Source organism: Periplaneta americana, chromosome 3 (assembly GCF_040183065.1).
Source record: "Periplaneta americana isolate PAMFEO1 chromosome 3, P.americana_PAMFEO1_priV1, whole genome shotgun sequence".
NCBI classification, from domain to species: Eukaryota; Metazoa; Arthropoda; class Insecta; order Blattodea; family Blattidae; genus Periplaneta; species Periplaneta americana.
The window spans coordinates 152,286,620-152,305,830 of NC_091119.1; the positions used below are offsets into that span (position 1 = coordinate 152,286,620).

Sequence of the window (19,211 nt, forward strand, 5' to 3'; positions counted from 1 at the left end):
ATAAAATACAGATTATTTATATTGCGAAAGAACAATAACAATATAAATAACTTGAATATTATTTTATAATGCCAATGAAGGAAAACAGAATATAGGGTAAATGATAACTTGAATATTATTTATATCGCTAAAGAACGATAACAATATAAAAGACGTGAATATTATTCCTATCTGAATTTCACAGATTTATTACAGATGTATTTAAGAAATTGTAGAAGAATAGTAATTAGTAACAGTGTCCTATTTATTCTTCTTGGAGCAAAATTTGTAACTTTTAAAAGTGTGGTATGTGTTGCAACGGATGCTTGATTTGTTATGTATGTGAGTCAGTTATGGGATGCTTGATGTCGTCGCAATGTCGTAATTATAGTTTGATTGTGTTTGTGTGACTATTGTGTATTAATTTATGATGTATGGTACGGAAAGCTGCATATTTGTGTTATAGAAGTGTTACGTATGTGTGTTGTTAATGTTTTTGTATGTTTCAAATTGATAACTGATATTCATTTTGCAATCGCAGTGCCTAATTTACGGATTGTTTATGTTTTGTTTACATCGCGTAAGCTAATTTAATTTTATTTTCCTTTTCTCTTTATGCTTATCTTTTTTGTGTATAAAACTATAGCCCTAACATACATTTGTAAAATAGGGCTAACCCCCATTGGAGATACTGTAACTGCAATAGTAATAATTATTATTCATATCGTTATAAAACGATAACAGAATACAAATGATGACTTGAATTTTATTCATATCTCTAAAGAACGATAACAAAATATAAATAACGTGATATCCATCAAGAACGATAACTGGATATAAATGATAATTTGAATATCATTTACATCGCTAAAGAACGATTAAAAAAAAATGAAAACTTGAACAAGGCGCGAACCCAGAACCTTTGAATCATTAAACAAGCACTCTACCGCTGGTCTGCGAGGAGCAGATATGGAACACTTTCATAGTTCCGGAACTGCTTGTACAAGCACATGCATCGTATAACATCGCCGCGACCCGAAGTGGACTTTGAAAATATTCGCTGTTCACGAGTGCGGCCACTTTTTTTTTGACAGCTGTACATCCTTGGAAAGAATTTTGACGCACAGATACTTTATAAGTTTCAGGAAGGAGCCATTGCGCATAATCAGAAGACGTGCGACCCGGTTCTCAGGAGGACTAGTTGATGTAATAAAATTAGTTTTGTTTCGTTGTATGTCTGATCATGCGCACTGCCTCCTTTCCGGGACTTATAAAGTATCTCTGCGACAAACCTTTTTTCTAAGACTGTACGTCATGATGGGGCTTGGAGGGAATGGAGGTATAGCTCCCCGGCATAAGAATGAATGGTGTGGTGGCAGACGCTCCGTCCGTCTTTTACCCGGGAATGATCCATCACTCAATTTGATAGTAGGCTGAGTGAAACTCGGAAGTATGGCAACAAGAAAATCCTCCGTCCGTCTTTTACCCGGGAATGATCCATCACTCAATTTGATAGTGGGCTGAGTGAAACTCGGAAGTATGGTAACAAGAAAATCCCGTCACCAGTCTGGATTGAATCTAGGACCTTCCAATATCTAGCAAATCGTTCTACCAACTGTGCTAGCCTAACATTATAAAGGAAAGATGAAATAAAATATTTGCAAATATTATCCGATAAGCCACAAAGGCTTCCCAAAGCTTACAACATGAATTTGAAATATTTTCTTGACAGACAGCCGGAACACATTTTCTTCGTATGACTCTACGTGATCCATCATATTTCGTTGGAACAAGGAGAAAGAAATTCCTCTCAATAAGTGTTCAATGAAAGCACAACACACAGTTAACAGTACATACCTATCTAATTACACTGTGTCTCTACTAGTACTTTAATACATCTCTAATTATTGTTGCTAACGAAAATCCTTCACTAATTTTGTGAACTTAGCTCAAACTGACACGAATTCATACAGGGTAGGAGTCAATTGAAACCCACCATGATTGAGGCGGTAGCCGGAAAATTGGCTCATACCTCTAAAGGCCCTTTTTCAGGAGAATGTTTATTTCGATTCTCCGTTTTAAAATATACTTACTTACGTAGTTTCGTTTCAATATCTTGTGAACAGAGAGTAGGATATCTAATTGAATGAACTAGAGATGAACAAATTAACTGCCGCTCTCGCTCGCTGTATTCGTTGGATTTGTCTTTCGAGTCTCGCCTCGTCATTCTCGTTCGCTTCGAGTCTCGCTCATCATTCTCGAAATGGCACTTTGTCGGCGTGGAAAGATTTCGTAACTTTGAATAACATACATCATTGAAATAAATAACATTATAAATGTTTAAGAGAGACAAAAAAAGACAGAACAGAACAGTATCTTAGTTATAAAAATGTTCTGGTTCTTATTATATGATATTACCTATGGTTATACAAACAGAGAAGAACCAATTCTCAAATAAATTTACATTTCTAAGAAACATAAAACACAACGTTAATTTCTTTTTACTTGAGATTGCACACTTGGTCTCAAACATAGAACAAAAAATTCCTAGCCTTTTATTAAGGACATAGCAATTAAATAAAGATTAGCGAACGGATTATTATATACTGAAAGGTAGAGATGATGTTTCAAATAGGCTACTTGATTGTTTATACATATATAACAGTTGCCAAAGTAGATAAAAGTTCAGTCAGGTATAAACAACTGTGGCGATTCAAGGCTGCTTGACGTTCGGGTCTTCGAGTGTGATCAATCTCGACGTCTCGAAACACTCACAAGCAGTCTTTACATATACAATATTGTCGTGCGGGTTTTCGGGTTTGCGGGCGCTGTTAGTCTTGCTTTCTCGATCCTTGTTCATCACTAGAATGAACCCATCATTCCATGCACCCTTGCGTAGTTGTGAAACTCAGCAAACATCAGTGAAGATGATCCTCAAAGTGAGTATCCAGGATGTGGACTAAAGTGTTAACTGCACTCTGAAGATAAACTTTGAAGTGAGTGTGAATCCATTTTAGATTAATACTAAATGACCTGCAAACTGTATTCTGTACCAACTTATATTCTTTATTTTTACGTATGCGTTACAATTTATAACGTAACTATGAGAGATATGTAAGAAATATAATTTTAATAAAATAATTTTGTGTTGTTTGAGTAAAGGGAGATAAGTCATAAAATGAGTTTGGAGATAAATGAAAATTAAACTTGAAACTCTTACTGCAAATAATTTTCTACACAAATAAAACACATCAACTGCTAGTATTCTTTTGATTTTTGCACAACCACTTGTATAATTTAACTTGTGTGTTCATCTGGGGAACAAAATTCCATCTACACAAAAAAATGACTTATACCCCTTTACCCGAACAACACAGAATTATGAACTTGTAAACCTCTGTTATGGGCGCTGTTCAATGCTGATGTTCAATTTCTGCTAAAATTTAATCAAATTGAAAGTATTTTGATAAAATAAAAAGGGTCTATAAAATGCTCTAATAAACTATATATATTTATAACACTATTGAAGTCGGAATGCATTATTTAACAAGAACTTCTAGATAAATATTATTGTAACAGTATACAAATTGTTATTTCGATAAAAGTGCGTTCAAATCGAAATTACATAAAAATTAATCTTTCAATCATTGTTTTCTCGAAACATGAATTTTGCTTATGAATCCTTTCTCCTGCTATCGCCTCAATTACTTTCGTCCAGCATTAAAAATGTGTTTTAATCTCTGCATACACCACAGTAGGCTAAGAACAATGTTATTTACATTATCTACTTTGTATTATTTTGAAAATGTTTCAGTTTGGAAGTGGAGTGTCAATTTAAAATATATATATTTTTTTAAGTTATCAACGATGAATGCACTGATATTCGCATTGGGTCTGGCAGTGACGGCTCTCGCCGATGACTGCAGCTACAGTTCTATATGCGCCGACCACACTATGTGCATATATTCGGTAAGAAATAGCAATTAGGCTTTCTTTTCCCTTCTGCCATGGGATAACAACTACAATATGAAGAATACAATTGCAATTAATATTAAATTTACAATTACAATTACAATGAAAATCAAAGTACGAAAAGATTATCTGATTAATTAAGGCTAGACAATTTATTGTAGGAGTTAAGAACAAAGAAATCCTTTTTTATTGAAATACAAATTAAACCTAGAATAATAAAATTATATAGCAATGAAATTACCGGATATTGAAATATTTTGTGATAGAATGTGAGAACTATTTACAAGAAGCCATATCTAAACGAGTCTCAATTACTAAACAAGTGCCTAGAGTCGACTGCAATTCGGAAGGCGGTAGTCTGCCAGCGTTTGTGTCGAGAGAGACAGATAGAGAGAGCAAGGCAGCGTACAACATTGCCACATCGTACTTCACGCGCACGTGCAACACAAATAGCGCAGGAGTGAATTTAAATTATCGAAAGACAATGATGACCTTAGCCGTTGATTACTGTAAGCATGACACCAAACAAATACTTTTTCCTTCACCAAAATATTCTTTACACGTTTCTCAATCCCACATCACATGCTTCTGCAGTCGTTTCTTGCGCGTTGGCAACGTTGCAGTCAGCATCAAGATGGCCGGCAGCGTTCTGCTCGTCAACACTTTTAAAATAATTATACACTTTAAACACAGTTTTCCGCGCCTGCCTGTGCAATACTTGTCTTTTTACACTCTTATTCTTCCATTCATTTATCTTACACATACACAGTAAATGTTAGTTTTACTTATTCAATGTATTGAAACACTCACACGTGAACAAACGAACTCGGGAAGTACTTGTTATAGACTGATTCTGATTGGTTCTTCTGTACAAGCTTGTGACGTCACATGCCAGAAATGCTACGGCGCATGTAGCAGCTGACCGCCTTCCGAAATGCCGTCTAGTCTAGTAAGTTTATGTTTGAATTCAATTTTATTTCGACAGTCCCTGATGGTAGCAGGTAGCGAATTCCAGAGTCTTGGCAGGGCTATTGTGAAAGAGGATGAGTATGAGGAGGTGCGATGGGATGGTATTGTTAGTATTGTTTCACGGCTAGAGTGTGAGTTCAGATTGTGGTGGGAAGAAAGGTAAGTGAAGCGAGACGACAGGTACGAAGGAATAGAAGAGTTCAAGATTCCGAAGAGAAGGAGAAGTGAATGTAAATTTATTTTCTTAACTAGTTTAAGCCAATCAATTGCTTCCAGGGATGGGGTAATATGATCATATTTACGAACATTGCTTACAAAACATACACACAAATTATGATCACTTTGAAATTTCGTTTTGTTGTTGCTGGAAATGTTAGTCTGTAAAATGTCGGCATAGTCAAAATAGGGAAACACAAGCGTCTGCACAAGGGACTTTTTTAAACAAGAGAAAAGATGAACATTTATTCTTTTTAGCACATGGATAATAGAACATACTTTTCTGCAGGTTTCTGTGATTTGCATTAGAGAGAGGGAAAGATTAAGTTGGTGCAGCCGTGTCAAAACGATGTAGTAAGAGGGATTACCAAAATAAATTGGTCATGAAATGGGTACTAAAGTAAGAACATTAAGAGCTCGTCGAAAGAGAACGTAATAGAAGTGGTGAAGGAGCCATTAACTTCATAAATTTTGAAAGGGATCAGATAAGAAAGGAAATGAAAATTCGAAAACGAAGGCAGTCTTTACATAGGAGGACATGTTGATTTCAAGTGACTATTAGCCCTACACTTTTACTACGTCATACTACTTTTGACCAATAAAACCGTACGAAAGGACCAATCATGGCTGTTTACCCTACAATTTTATCACTTCCCTAACATTTATTTATTTTTATCACTTCCCTAGCATTTGTTTGATTTTATCACTTCCCTAGCATTGTTTCTTTGTTTGTCAACATTTCAAACGGCAAATTCTTTACAGTACTCTAAAACATGCTTTGCGATCGTCATTTGTTTTCCGCATAGACAGTCGACTGAAAATGGCAGCTCCGTTCAGACTTGTTGGTGAAGCTAACATTAGTGAAACAGAATTCTACGAGTAGTAAGTCAATTAATATCTATTTAATTGCAATAGAGTGCTTTATTTCTTCTGTTTTCATCACTTCCCTACCATTTGTTTCTTTGTTTGCAACATTTCAGACTGCAAATGCTTTACGGTATTATAAAACGTGCTTTGCGATCGTCATTTTTACCGCATAGATAGCCAACTGAAAATGGCGGCTCCGTTCAAACTTTCCGGTGGAGGTAACATTAGTGAAATAGAATTTTAGTAAGTCAATATTTTAGTGTATATAAAAATTGGAGATTTATCCTTCGAAGGGGTGGAAAAATTCAAATATCTTGGAGCAACAGTAACAAATATAAATGACACTCGGGAGGAAATTAAACGCAGAATAAATATGGGAAATGCGTGTTATTATTTGGTTGAGAAGCGTTTATCATCTAGTCTGCTGTCAAAAAATCTGAAAGTTAGAATTTACAAAACAGTTATATTACCGGTTGTTCTGTATGGTTCTGAAACTTGGACTCTCACTCTGAGAGAGGAACATAGGTTAAGGATGTTCGCGTAGGCTTCCGCGGCTGGTGTACATGGTGTGTGGATAAGCTTCAGGGCTTCTACCGCGTTGTCTTGGTGTTATTGGCTGACGTTTCGACCGCTGTGTTGTGGCCATCTTCAGAGCAGTTGTTGAATAAGGAAATAGTCTGCCAGCTCTTATATATTTGCAATTACTCCCCCCATCGAGACTACTATATATATATATATATATATATATATATATATATATATATATATATAAGAGCTGGCAGACAATTTACTTATCCAACAACTGCTCTGAAGATGGCCACAACACAGCGGTCGAAACGTCAGCCAATAACACCAAGACAACGCGGTAGAAGCCCTGATGCTTATCCACACATAGGTTAAGGGTGTTTGAGAATAAGGTGCTTAGGAAAATATTTGGGGCTAAGAGGGATGAAGTTACAGGAGAATGGAGAAAGTTACACAACGCAGAACTGCACGCATTGTATTCTTCACCTGGCATAATTAGGAACATTAAATCCAGACGTTTGCGATGGGCAGGGCATGTAGCACGTATGGGCGAATCCAGAAATGCATATAGAGTGTTAGTTGGGAGACCGGAGGGAAAAAGACCTTTGGGGAGGCCGAGACGTAGATGGGAGGATAATATTAAAATGGATTTGAGGGAGATGGGATATGATGATAGAGACTGGATTAATCTTGCATAGGATAGGGACCGATGGCGGGCTTATGTGAGGGCGGCAATGAACCTTCGGGTTCCTTAAAAACCGTTTGTAAGTAAGTAAGTAATATTTTAGTGTATTAGAGTACTTTATTTCTTCTAATCTATATATACTTTCTTCTAATCGTGTAATAATCAATTAAATCCCACTCGAGTTTTGATTTTCTCTAGATAAATAAAAAAACTCTAGTGAGATTAATGTTGATAAATAATTAGTAGATCAGGCACATTTTTCTACAAAACATTTTAAACAAGTGGCAAATCAAGTACAGACATCTCATGTTAAAACTATTCTGGAGTAATACTCATGAACTACTTTTTGCTACTATTACCCCTGCTACTACTAAATAATAATAATAATAATAATAATAATAATAATAATAATAATAATAATAATAATAATAATATCAAGTAAAACAGCAGATAACAGAAACAGAATTGGACAGATCACTTACACAGAATGGATAGTAACAGACTATCAAGAATGTTAACATACTAGTACAACCCTAAAACAGCAGATCTATAGAAAGGTCCATTAGAGATGGAATTGAGATCGGAACCTTGAAAGGAAGAAGGACAAGAAACAGAACGCATGTGGCTAACATCACACTAATTATTATCATTGGTTCTCCAGCAGAAAATTTAAAAAGATAACTCACTGAATATATTTCGACCATTCATGGAGCAACATAACTGGATACTTTATAGAAAAGAAAGACACTACTGATATCTTACAGTTGACTAACATCATAATGTCATACTACGTCATAACTGTGACAGTAAATATGTGATTGATGACAGCTTACTAATATTATCCAGCTTAGATCTAGGCGTAAACATGTAACAGTTGTGGTGGTGGTGGTAGCAGTAGTAGTAGTAGCAGCAGCAGTAACAGTAGCAGAAGTAATAACAGCAATTATAACTGACCTCCTACGTCAGGATTAAATTAATGGTAGGTCACTAAGTTTGTGGTGGAAAAAGTGCTGGTAGACAAAGCTACTTCTGCTTTCTCCTATCATTTTCATCAACATTAACTATCTCGACAGTTAAAGCACGGTAAGTATATATATATATATATATATATATTATTTTAATGTACCGAAGTACATTTTTCATCGTATGATGACGCAGAATATCTGCATGGAAAATAATATATATGATATGCGTAAATCACTTCGTGATTTAAGACGGCGCTTATTCCGTAGCATCCCGGCCAACTAGTCACTCATAACGAGTGCACCTCAGCACATGTGTGGACTTCGGTCCTACGTTCATAGACATCTATGACGTAGTGCAGAGGGCGGCCACTAGAGGGAACCCAAGAGTTGGAACTTAATCAGAGATAATTCTGTCCGACGCCGGGGTGGTATCCGGTGTGGCTTAGTGGATAAAGCATCAGCACGTAGAGCTGAAAACCCGAGTTCAAATCCCGGCGCCGGAGAGAATTTTTCTCCGTTCCATTACTCTTTCATCGTACGGTAAATATAATATAATGTGACAACTTAATAGTGTTTACCAATGTAACACAGCAGAAGAATAAAACTGCAAATATCGCGGACTACTTCTCATTACCATTGTTGTTCGTGGGTTCAAAAATGATAACTTGAATATCAAACTAACTTCATAATCCAAAAATTTGATTTCATCAGCCCTCGTGAAAGCTATGAAATCTGACATGAGCTAAATCTACTTGTAAGAAATTTTATCAAATGTTAAAATATTTTATCTCAGGGATTCGGAGATCAATGCGGCTCAGATGTGAGGTACTTCGGAGTGACGCGTGATGAGGATAAAAACGCCGTTGTCGATGCCCACAACAAGTTGCGCAGCCGAGTGGCGCTTGGACAGGAGACGCTAGGCAGTCCCGGCCCACAGCCAAGCGCAGCCAACATGCAAAAGCTGGTAAGTAGGATCATTGAGGCTACTCGCATATGGAACGTTCTGTAGCTTCTTCAAAAGTCTGAATTTCAATCAATTCAGTAGATTTTAAACCTGGAGAGACAAAATGTTACATTCTGGATCGGACCATCAGATTCGAGATGCATCAGAATAAAACCGAGAAAAGGGCAAACTATCCCTTATTACAAAACATCGTATAAACTCAGGGATGCAGAAGTCATCGGATTAATGGTGGGCGCTAGAGGGACCATAACAAAACAATTCGTCTCATTCCGTCATAAATTTGCAGTCCCAACAACAATTAAGGAAATGTCTTTGATAGCTTTGAAGGGTTCTCTGCAGATTTTACGGCGATACTTGTACTTCAATTCAAACTACAGTTGAATTTTCTCATTCTATTTCTTATCTGTTTTTTATTTTACTACAAATTTTAATTATTCTAAACATTATTTACTGTAAATTTCAGTTTATTGTAAACAAACTTCTTGTAAGACATTTTTAATGTCACATCTTAAATGTTACTGTTTACCATTCTTTGTCTTTGGCAACCTCACCAAGTTGAGGAAGATTAAAAATTAAAAATGTTATTAGTTAAGGTCCTATCGACACGAGACAGCTATTTCAGTTCATTTTAGCATAATTTTATAGGGATAAATGCATAGGGCTATATTAAGATATTTTATATTAATTTCCCTGTTCTGGGAAATGAGATTATTACTGGTCGGATAACTTATTAATTGCACTTTTTTCATTTGTACAGTCAATATGGCTTATTGTAATTAATATTCTGAACGTCATCTTTTTACTATCCCAACGCTTTATAAACTTTATGATCAGCACATTGCTTCCATAACAGAACTGTCATAGAAATTTGTAGGTCTATTCAAAGTAACTTTGAATACTGAACTTAGTTATGTCATATATCAATAATAAATAATTTAACACTTGTAGGCTTACTCGTACAAATACGTCAAAAAAATAATAAGCACCATACCACAGGGGAATAATCACCTACAATTGAAGGTTCAATCTGAATGGTTTCGTAAAATCTAGGTGCCTTACCATTGTTCACAAAGTATCTGAAACGTTAGCTATATTACATTAAATAATATTAGGTTATTATACTTCAATAGGCCTATGTAATGTTCTGTCCTACGAAGTAGCTGTACGGTGCGAGGCGTCATGACTTGAACTAGAGATACGGAATGAGAGTAGGTTCGAGTCTTCGTGGGGGAAGATCATTTCGGAATCTTTAGGATCAGTACCCATCCAGTATTGTGATGAATTTGAGGAGCCCTAGTCTGTAGCGAAATCCGGTATCATAAGTCAACTATAAAGGCGGGGGGGGGGGGATCATCATGCTAACCACACGTGATCTACGAAGGGCTCTGTGCAACCAAATCTTACCTACAAAACAGCAGAAACTACAGGAAAGACAGGACGGAGACGGGAGAGTTCTTTTCTCCCCAAATGGTTCTGATGATACAGTTCATTTTTTCTGACACAGACCTGCTGTTGGTGATGGTGACCGCGATGACTATGACGTAATAATGATGATTTTGTTGACTCTATTTACAGGAATGGGACGACGAGTTGGCGGCAGTGGCACAGCAATGGACGGACCAGTGCAGCTTCGGACACGACGCTTGCAGAAATGTGGGTGCGTTCAACCCTCTTAAAAACATGAAGGATGTTGTAGTCATAGTTACGTTAAAATCCTACAGAGCGTACATTTTACTCTCAGTTAAGAAGGCATTCTGCCGGTATAGCTCAGGCTACAGCGCCTTTGCCTGCTGATCCAGAGCTGCGCTCGGCTGTGGGTTCGATTCCCGGTTGGGCTGATTACTTGGTTGGGTTTCTTGCTGAGATTTTCTCCAATTGTAAGGCGAATGCCAGGTAATCCTTGGTCTCATCCCGTCAAATACCATCTCATTATCACCAATTCTATCGATGCTAATTAATAACCTAGTATCTGATACAGCGTAGTTGTATAACAGACTAGAAAATGGAATTTTCACGCACTGTTCCAGATCGGTTCTACGTGGGTCAGAACGTGTACATGTCGTCGACTTTTGGAATGGAAGAAACCGACGTGCAGTATTGGGACCAAGCCACGCAGAGTTGGTACAACGAGGTGAACGACTTCGACAAAGACATGGTCTCATCCTTCCAGTAAGAACAAACATTATATTTATTTATTACATCAATCTATGTTTACGTCATGACGGATTAGATGTATTCCATTTATTAATCCGCCATCACTCTCAATACAAATATAACAAAAACTAATACATAATGAACATATAAGTATCCTCTCTTTACAATAATAATACTACTACTACTAATAATAATAATAATAATAATAATAATAATAATAATAATAATAATAATAATAATAAAACTAATAATAATATAATAATAATAATAATAATAATAATAATAATAATAATAATAATAATAATAATACACAACTAATAATAAGTATAGATCATGTATTTAAAACTCCTACCGTAGCTTTTTCATTTTTTATGCTCAATCTCTAAAGAATTATTCTGTTAACTTCATTGACTACTCTTCGTAGTTTCTTACCGTGTGACTGCTCAACATTTATAATTCCATCTCCGTTAGAGCTTTGACTTTCTCTTCCCATCTAATTTTAACTCTAAAAAGAAATTTTCCTAATTTATGCAGATTGCTGGCATTTAGGTGACCATTCATTTTTTATAAGCTACTATAGCGTTTATTTGTAGAAATTTTTTATCTACCCAACTGTGTCTCAAATCATTCGTTGCCTGACACTTTAGCGCAATATGCATTGCGTCTTCAGCTAGTCCACACAAAGGACATTTATCCTTCTCTACGTTCCCTCTCTTATTCTTGAGTCTCCAGATATCTAATCTCCACCATGCCATTCCTCTTCTCTCTTCCCTTGAATTTAGTCTAACATATCTTTCCTGTTCCCAAAACTGCTTAACCTCCCTATAGTATTTTAGTGATCCTAGGTCTTTAATATTACTAAAAATATCTTGTCTCGAAATTTCGTTTGCCCTCTCTTTTACTATTCTTCCAATAGTTTTCGTGTTTATAGACCCTAGTTCTCTCCATAGCCAATTTAGACCTAATCTGTTTATTACAAACATTATAATTAGTAAAGTAATAATGGCTTCATGTGAAGTCTATAAGAGCAAGAATTACGGCCATTAATAAGACATAAAGGACCTACTGCAAGAAAAACTGTCTTCCCCACCAACAAGTTACGTACCAAACATATTACCAGTCGATTGATCTCCTTTGTTATACAGCACCATTGTTAGTGCCTTATGGGGAGATGTAGGGCCTAGGTGGAAACTGATAAAAAATCACATTTTCTAAAAACTAGTCTAAATGAGTTTTAAAATTTAAAAAACCATGGCTCCTTAAGTACCACGCCCCTCCTCTGTGTTCCAGTCAGGCCTACTTAGCTTTTTTGATTTTTTTAAATTATTTTTCTTTAGGATTTAGAATAATTTATGTATCAATTCTTTCGCTTGCTATAACCAGTGCCTGTTGTTATTGTTGTTGCTGTGGGTTATAGGAGGTAAAAACTAATTAATCATGTGCCATGCATAATATTCAAACTTTACGACTTGTTATCCGCAATAACCAATTTTCAATAAATAAGAAACCTTTTTCTCAGAACCGATTTGAAATAACGTAATGCAATTTTACACACTTCTTTATTATTGTTTAATGCAAATTTCCATGCAGAAAATTTGGTTTTAGGTGAATATTTAAAGAACTTTAATTTGGCAAAGCAATAATGTATTTTAAAAAAAACTGCTATATTCTTGAAAATGTATTTTGGAAAATCCAATTGAAGTTTTAAAATTCTTTCTGCAGGGACTTGTTACATATAATACAGAGCAAATGTGTACACAATTTCAGAACCATATGTTTAATACATAATGAGAAAATGGTCCTTATATTTTGTGATATCAGATTAGGTTATGTGTGTTCGTAATTATTTATCATAATACAGTTAGTTATTGTAAAAACCTGTACCAAATTCCAGATGAATAACTAGAACATTGTGTGATCAGTGATTAATTACATATAGCAGAGTACTTGAGCCTACGTCTACAAGTGGCGTGGTAACACGTTAAAGTACAGAGTGTCCAACATGCCCGACTGTCCAACAGACCCTAGTTTACTCTATAATTAAAGGTCAAATGAATACTATAAGAGAAGTAAATCTGGAAAAAGAACAAGCTGGAAAAATGGAAATATAATGCTAATATATTACACTTTCTCAATCTGAAAAGAATCACAGGATTTACTTTACAAACGCATGCTGAATTCACTAATTTCGATAAGGTTACGGTTATTTTCGACGGTGTTTTCATCATCATCGTTTTTTTTTTTTTCATCTATGAACACGTTTGCAAAATCGTGAATACGTTCAAAACTCAACATCATCGTCTTAATCCACTTACGTATAATTTCGTCATAATCTTAAAAACATTTGTCTTCATCCATCTATGTAGCATACTTTTGTCTCCGATTTTTAGTCTTAATCTACCACTGCATCTTCGTCTTCATCCACCTATCTATATCTTCGGCATCATCTTAATCTTAACCCAGATAAGCCCAAAATTTTTTTGTGATAAAAATACAGTAGCACATTAGTTACTCTCAAAAATCGGTTAAATGATGTTGAAATAAACTGAAAGAAGGAACGTATATTTTCTAAAGCTAACAAATATTACCAACATTATCGCACAACTTATAAAATGTCCCTAACACCAACAATGACATAATATCCGAAGGCACTGCAACTGTCCTTAAAAAAGGACGGTGGGAAAATCTGGGTTAATCCACTATGTATATATTATTAAATCCGTCTCCAAACAACGAAGTTTACATTCAGTTGTGAAATAAACTCCTAACAATAGGCCAATTGTAAATAACTAGTCATTTGTACGTACTGATCTAGAATACCAAATAATGGAATTTTATAAAAGTAAAGAGAAAAGAAATATAAAGAAGCCTTTGAGATGAACATGCTATGTAAATGCGGAGGGCATATTCCAAATTTAGTCTCTATCTATCAATGTGAAACATTTCTGGTTATATATGGAAATATAATTACATATAGGAGATTTTATAATTTGCTGTATCACTATTTAAGTTATTTGATACAGCAAAAATATGAAAATCGATAAATATGTCACATAGGAGTTATTGCAGGAACAACGACGATATGCAGTTTCAGCTTATTAAACATGCTTCCACTGTGTCTTTGTTTCCATTCTTTTTTTAGGGCTATGTAAGAGAACAGTCCTGTCGAGGACGTCATGGCAAAGAGAGTCTGTTAGTGTGCATTAAATGAAACACTTTTGTTGTAATTACGAACCACTACACTGAACTCAGGCGAATTTCTCTTCCATAACATTAAATCATTTCGCTCTTCAATAACCCTTGGGTCATTCTATACAAAATTTTAAAAATACGCCAGCGAGGTCATGAATTATTTTGGGCTTTTAATATAATAATGTTATTATGAAAATAAATTAAACTGCCAACTATGACCGCCATATCATTAATACACTATCTACCAAAAAGTAATTGGACACTCTTTTTGCCCCTTTAGAACCTCGTGGTACCACCTCTTGTTGCTATAACAGCAGCCACCCTTTCAGGCATGTTCTCCTCTAGTTTGTATAGGATATCCACTGGAATGCGTCGCCATTCCTTCTGCAATATGGCTCTCAGTTGGACAATGGAAGTTGGCCGCATTTCTCGAAACCTCAATCGCCGGTCCAATTCGTCTCAAAGGTGCTCAATGTGATTGAGATCAGGACTCTATGCAGGCCAGTCCAAACGGTGAACATTATTGTCTGCATACCACTGCATAGTAGCCGCCGAAACATGGCATCTAGCACGTAAAATCCTGGGTGCCCAATTACTTTTTGTTAGATAGTGTACTTCAGTCATACAGATGACTGAAAAATGGGTGGCAGTTACATGTTACCCATCATTTAAAATATTCTAGACACTCTATTGAAGTGTCATCGAAACTAAACAGACGCCACTGTAAACCTGAATAACAATATTTTAATACCTTAAAGACTAATCCGAATAATATTAAGGCATGCTCATAAAACACCTCATTGAAAAAAGGAAATAGTTTTATATTCGAATGCAACTAATTAAATTCATGCGAATTTCATTCGTACCCAGATAAGACTGACGTTTTATTTTTTTAACATTGTTGTGTAAGATTTTCATAGTCGGCAATCATGATACCATAATCCTTATGTGTTATAAATTGCCTCCAATTTTTTTCTTATATTTAGTCTGTCATAGTCATTGTTATTAACATATTTGTGTGAAACGTCCGGTGTCCTATATGTAGGACGTCAGTCTTATCTGGGTTAAGAAAATCTTATTCCTAATCCATCTCCCAAGTTTTATGACTTTATTTAAAAAAACCTGTGAATAATTAAATTAATAAAATTGTTAATTTTTGTTCCGACGGTTAAAATTCGCTTGCTAAGTGTGGCGGTCTCAGCGTTCGCGAGACTTCATAACGTTGAGTAATCTCAACCGTCCGTCTCCCTGACCTTGATCGCGCAAATTTCTATACGACGGGAGAGGTACATGTTAATCTCCTTTGTTCCGGTGAGTTATTTTTATTAAAAACTGACATGATATTTAAGTCAACATTCTGACATTTTCACAGTGGAATCAATATACCCTAAAGAATTAAACACATGTTTTTTTTCTGTAAAAATGAATTGCATTTTGTGTTCTATATTTTTTAAAATTATTTTACGGTGGATAACTACTTAAAAAGTATATATATATATATATATATATATATATTTTCATTTTAAGGGCATTTAAAACAAGGCTCTCCTTTTTCGAATTGCATTAAAATCACTTTTCCATCTTTCTTTACATAGTAAGAAAACTTGAATGAATGAAATCGTGTTCTTTGTTAAACCAATATTTTAAATTCTGATTGCTGTCAAACTACGAAAGGTATAAATATAGTATTGCTTGAAATTCATATTTAGAACATACAAAATAACCTACTACAATATTCTTAACTTTTGAGACATCATAGTTCAAAAACATACTTTTTTGCATGGAATGATCCCCTTATATAACAACTGTGTCGACTGACTTTCTCACAACTATGGAAGGTAGTGTCGTCAGTGAATGTGATATCTGCAATCAAGTTTCATAATCAATTTGTTCAATTTATGGTCGTTGATACTTAAAAATATCTCTTTGATCATATTCACTTGTGGTTTACGTTATTTCTCGGTTATTGCACTCCGATTTAAAGAAGTTTCATGAACACTCTGTATATAGTTAGTTACCTCGCGGTTGCAAGTTTACTCTCTACTCTCTTTGAAAGAGATTTTAATTTGGATTTATTCTCGTAGGTCAACCTCCGGTAAGCCAATCGGACACTACACCCAGCTAATATGGGCTGAAACAAAGTATGTTGGCTGTGGATTCGTGGCGTACAAGGGCGATGATGGATGGTTTAACAAATACTATGTCTGCAACTATGGACCAGGAGGGAACATCATAAGCCAGCCAATATACCAGACGGGTGCCGCCTGCTCAAATTGCTCTGGTGCTTGCGAGAACGGGCTTTGCGTGTAAATCTAACCAACGCATTCGACATTGGATCCTACATTGTCAGTGTCTTCCCATGGGTATTCACATCAGGTCTTCTTTTCTTGAAATGAAATCATATTGTATTATGCCAAATGTATGTCAATATATAACAAAGACTACGGTGATATAGCCTTGTTAAATACACTGTAGCATTGGTGGTCAGCACTGGATTTTCTTAGACACTTAAAATAAACTTGGTTTCGATTATGGACATGAATTAATTTGCCTGCTCTTCGTCTTCGAATTCCTTTCGGTGATCCATATCTTGCGTACCTCTGTACACTTCTGAAAGAGGATGTCCATCTTACAATCTTGGAAGATTATCTTATAAATCTAAGCCTAAAAAAATGAACGGAGAAGACGAAACAATGCAATGGAACAGAGGCTTTTAAGGAGATTAGGCTATATCATGAATAATAAGATTGAGGTTTCAAGGTTAATAACCAAAAATTTTCCTTCTGAACACAATAAAAAGCATTACGTCATTAAATTTGTTTCAATTGTTCCACTTTGGTTACTTAGTAAACATTTGTTTCTAAAATACGTGAGTTGGATCTTTAATAGTGGCAACTCTGATGTGGAAACGAAACGAGACGGAATTAATTTTATTATTGTCACTTATAACATATTATGTTAATCTATGTCTAACATACTTCACAGTAAATGGAGTTTTCCTTCCGATTCAAAGCGCATGCGCTGTGGCGAGAAGGGATAGTCTTGTGTGTGTTATTGATGTAAACTGTTGTGTTTTCGCCATGTTCACAAAATAGGAACAGCGAAGTTGGAAAGTTGGTTGAAAATTCAATGTGTCCGTGGTCGCATAGCAAGACAATGTCATGAAGGTCTTGTTGAGGCATGTGGGGAAACGGTGTCACCACAGTCTAGTATATACAGTCACGAAGCTCAATACGTAGTAAATATGCATCCATAGATAGTTGCTAACCACTAGGATCGCTAATATCGCCTCATTACAGACAATGCGAAATAGTAGCTGCACAGTCTATTGTTCCTAGCACCCTCACAACTCAAGCTTCGGGACTGTATGTAGTGTTACCATACAAAACAGTGGCGAGGTGGGTTAGAGGTTTCAATGAGGGACGTGAAAGCGTGGCAGACATGGGTCGGCCGGGTCGCCTTAGTGTCAGTGACGAGCAAGTGCAGGTTGTTGCCTCGCTGTTAGACAGAGATCGACGTCGGACGATACGTGAGTTAGGCTAAGCTTATCACATACAACTGTGCTGTATATTCTAAAGAATCGCCTGAGAATGAGGGAAATTGCATCGCGATGGGTTCCCCACCATTTGACGGAAGCGCAGCGATGGATGCGAAACGACGCCGCTCAAACTCACTTGGAGCGTTATAGTTGTGATGGAGACGCTTTCTTACGCTGCGCCGTATTATTGTGCTTGATGAGGCATGGGACAGATCTCAACTTAAACGGCAACCAAATGATTGGCGTCATTACGGGTCACAACGCAAAACAAAAGTTCGTCATACCCCTACTAATGTGAACGTTATGGTGATTCTTATGTACGACTGTGATGGCGTCATCTAACACATACCGTACCGCAAACACAGACTGTTGATGTACAGTATTTCTGTCATTTTTGGAGCATAATCTGAGATCAGCGTTGTGAAGGATGTGGCAACACTTTTTGTAGAACTCTCCCATCATTTTGCAGGATAATGCTCCGACGCAAGTGGCACTACCTGTAACTGATCTGTACCGTCGCTGGGGTTGGAAAGTGCTTTTCCATCCATCACATTCACCGGACTTAAGCCCCTGTGATTATGACTTGATCCCAAAGATGAAGGAACCACTTCGTGGCATTCGATTCCGAACTGTTCCCGAGATTCTGTAGGCAGTAGATCGCTCCTTCAGAAACATCAACAGAACAGGCGACGGTACTGGGATACTACGACTTCCACATCGCTGGCAACGAGTTGCTGACAATGTTGGTGACTACATTGAAGGACGGTAGAAGGTTCACACAGGTATAATTTTTGTATTACTAATAAATAAATAGTTGTCAGTATTAAAGTTCCAACGTTTGTATTTGAGATATCAAAGCTTTCAAACAACATTTGTGTGGTTATTGCACTTTTCTCATATTATAATTTATTCGTAGAAACTCATCTTATGCTGTGTTAATATGAATACAATACATAATTTGTCAACATATTTAGATTATTTAGAACAGTAGGCCTAATAGTGAGGTATAGACTCTGTAATCTGTCTTCATTCCTAAAGATCGAAGCCCACATATCAGAGGATAAAACATGCTTCAACGATTTTACAAGGAGAAGAAAGTATCAAATTCCTAGTATGGGTTATTTGGCAGAATTTTCCCCTGAGTGCTATGTACTCAACACTGTAGGCCTATAAAATAAGTTATTC

General features: G+C 36.0%; 1 protein-coding gene across 1 annotated transcript; it reads left to right on the top strand.

Moving 5' to 3' along the window:
* The first annotated feature begins 2,891 nt into the window (after window positions 1-2,891).
* LOC138696667 (venom allergen 3-like) lies at window positions 2,892-17,020 on the top strand. The gene is made up of 6 exons (XM_069821894.1): window positions 2,892-2,918; window positions 3,838-3,948; window positions 8,972-9,142; window positions 10,718-10,799; window positions 11,170-11,311; window positions 16,573-17,020. The coding sequence occupies exons 1-6, from the start codon at window positions 2,907-2,909 to the stop codon at window positions 16,796-16,798; spliced, it is 744 nt and encodes a 247-aa protein (XP_069677995.1). The 5' UTR covers window positions 2,892-2,906; the 3' UTR covers window positions 16,799-17,020.
* Window positions 17,021-19,211: the final 2,191 nt, after the last annotated feature.

What these genes read in the sequence shown, in the direction of transcription:
- LOC138696667 (XM_069821894.1), top strand. An exon ending in CAGCCAACATGCAAAAGCTG is followed by an intron (nt 9,143 to 10,717) that starts GTAAGTAGGATC and finishes CTCTATTTACAG; the next exon opens with GAATGGGACGACGAGTTGGC. An exon ending in CGACGCTTGCAGAAATGTGG is followed by an intron (nt 10,800 to 11,169) that starts GTGCGTTCAACC and finishes GCACTGTTCCAG; the next exon opens with ATCGGTTCTACGTGGGTCAG.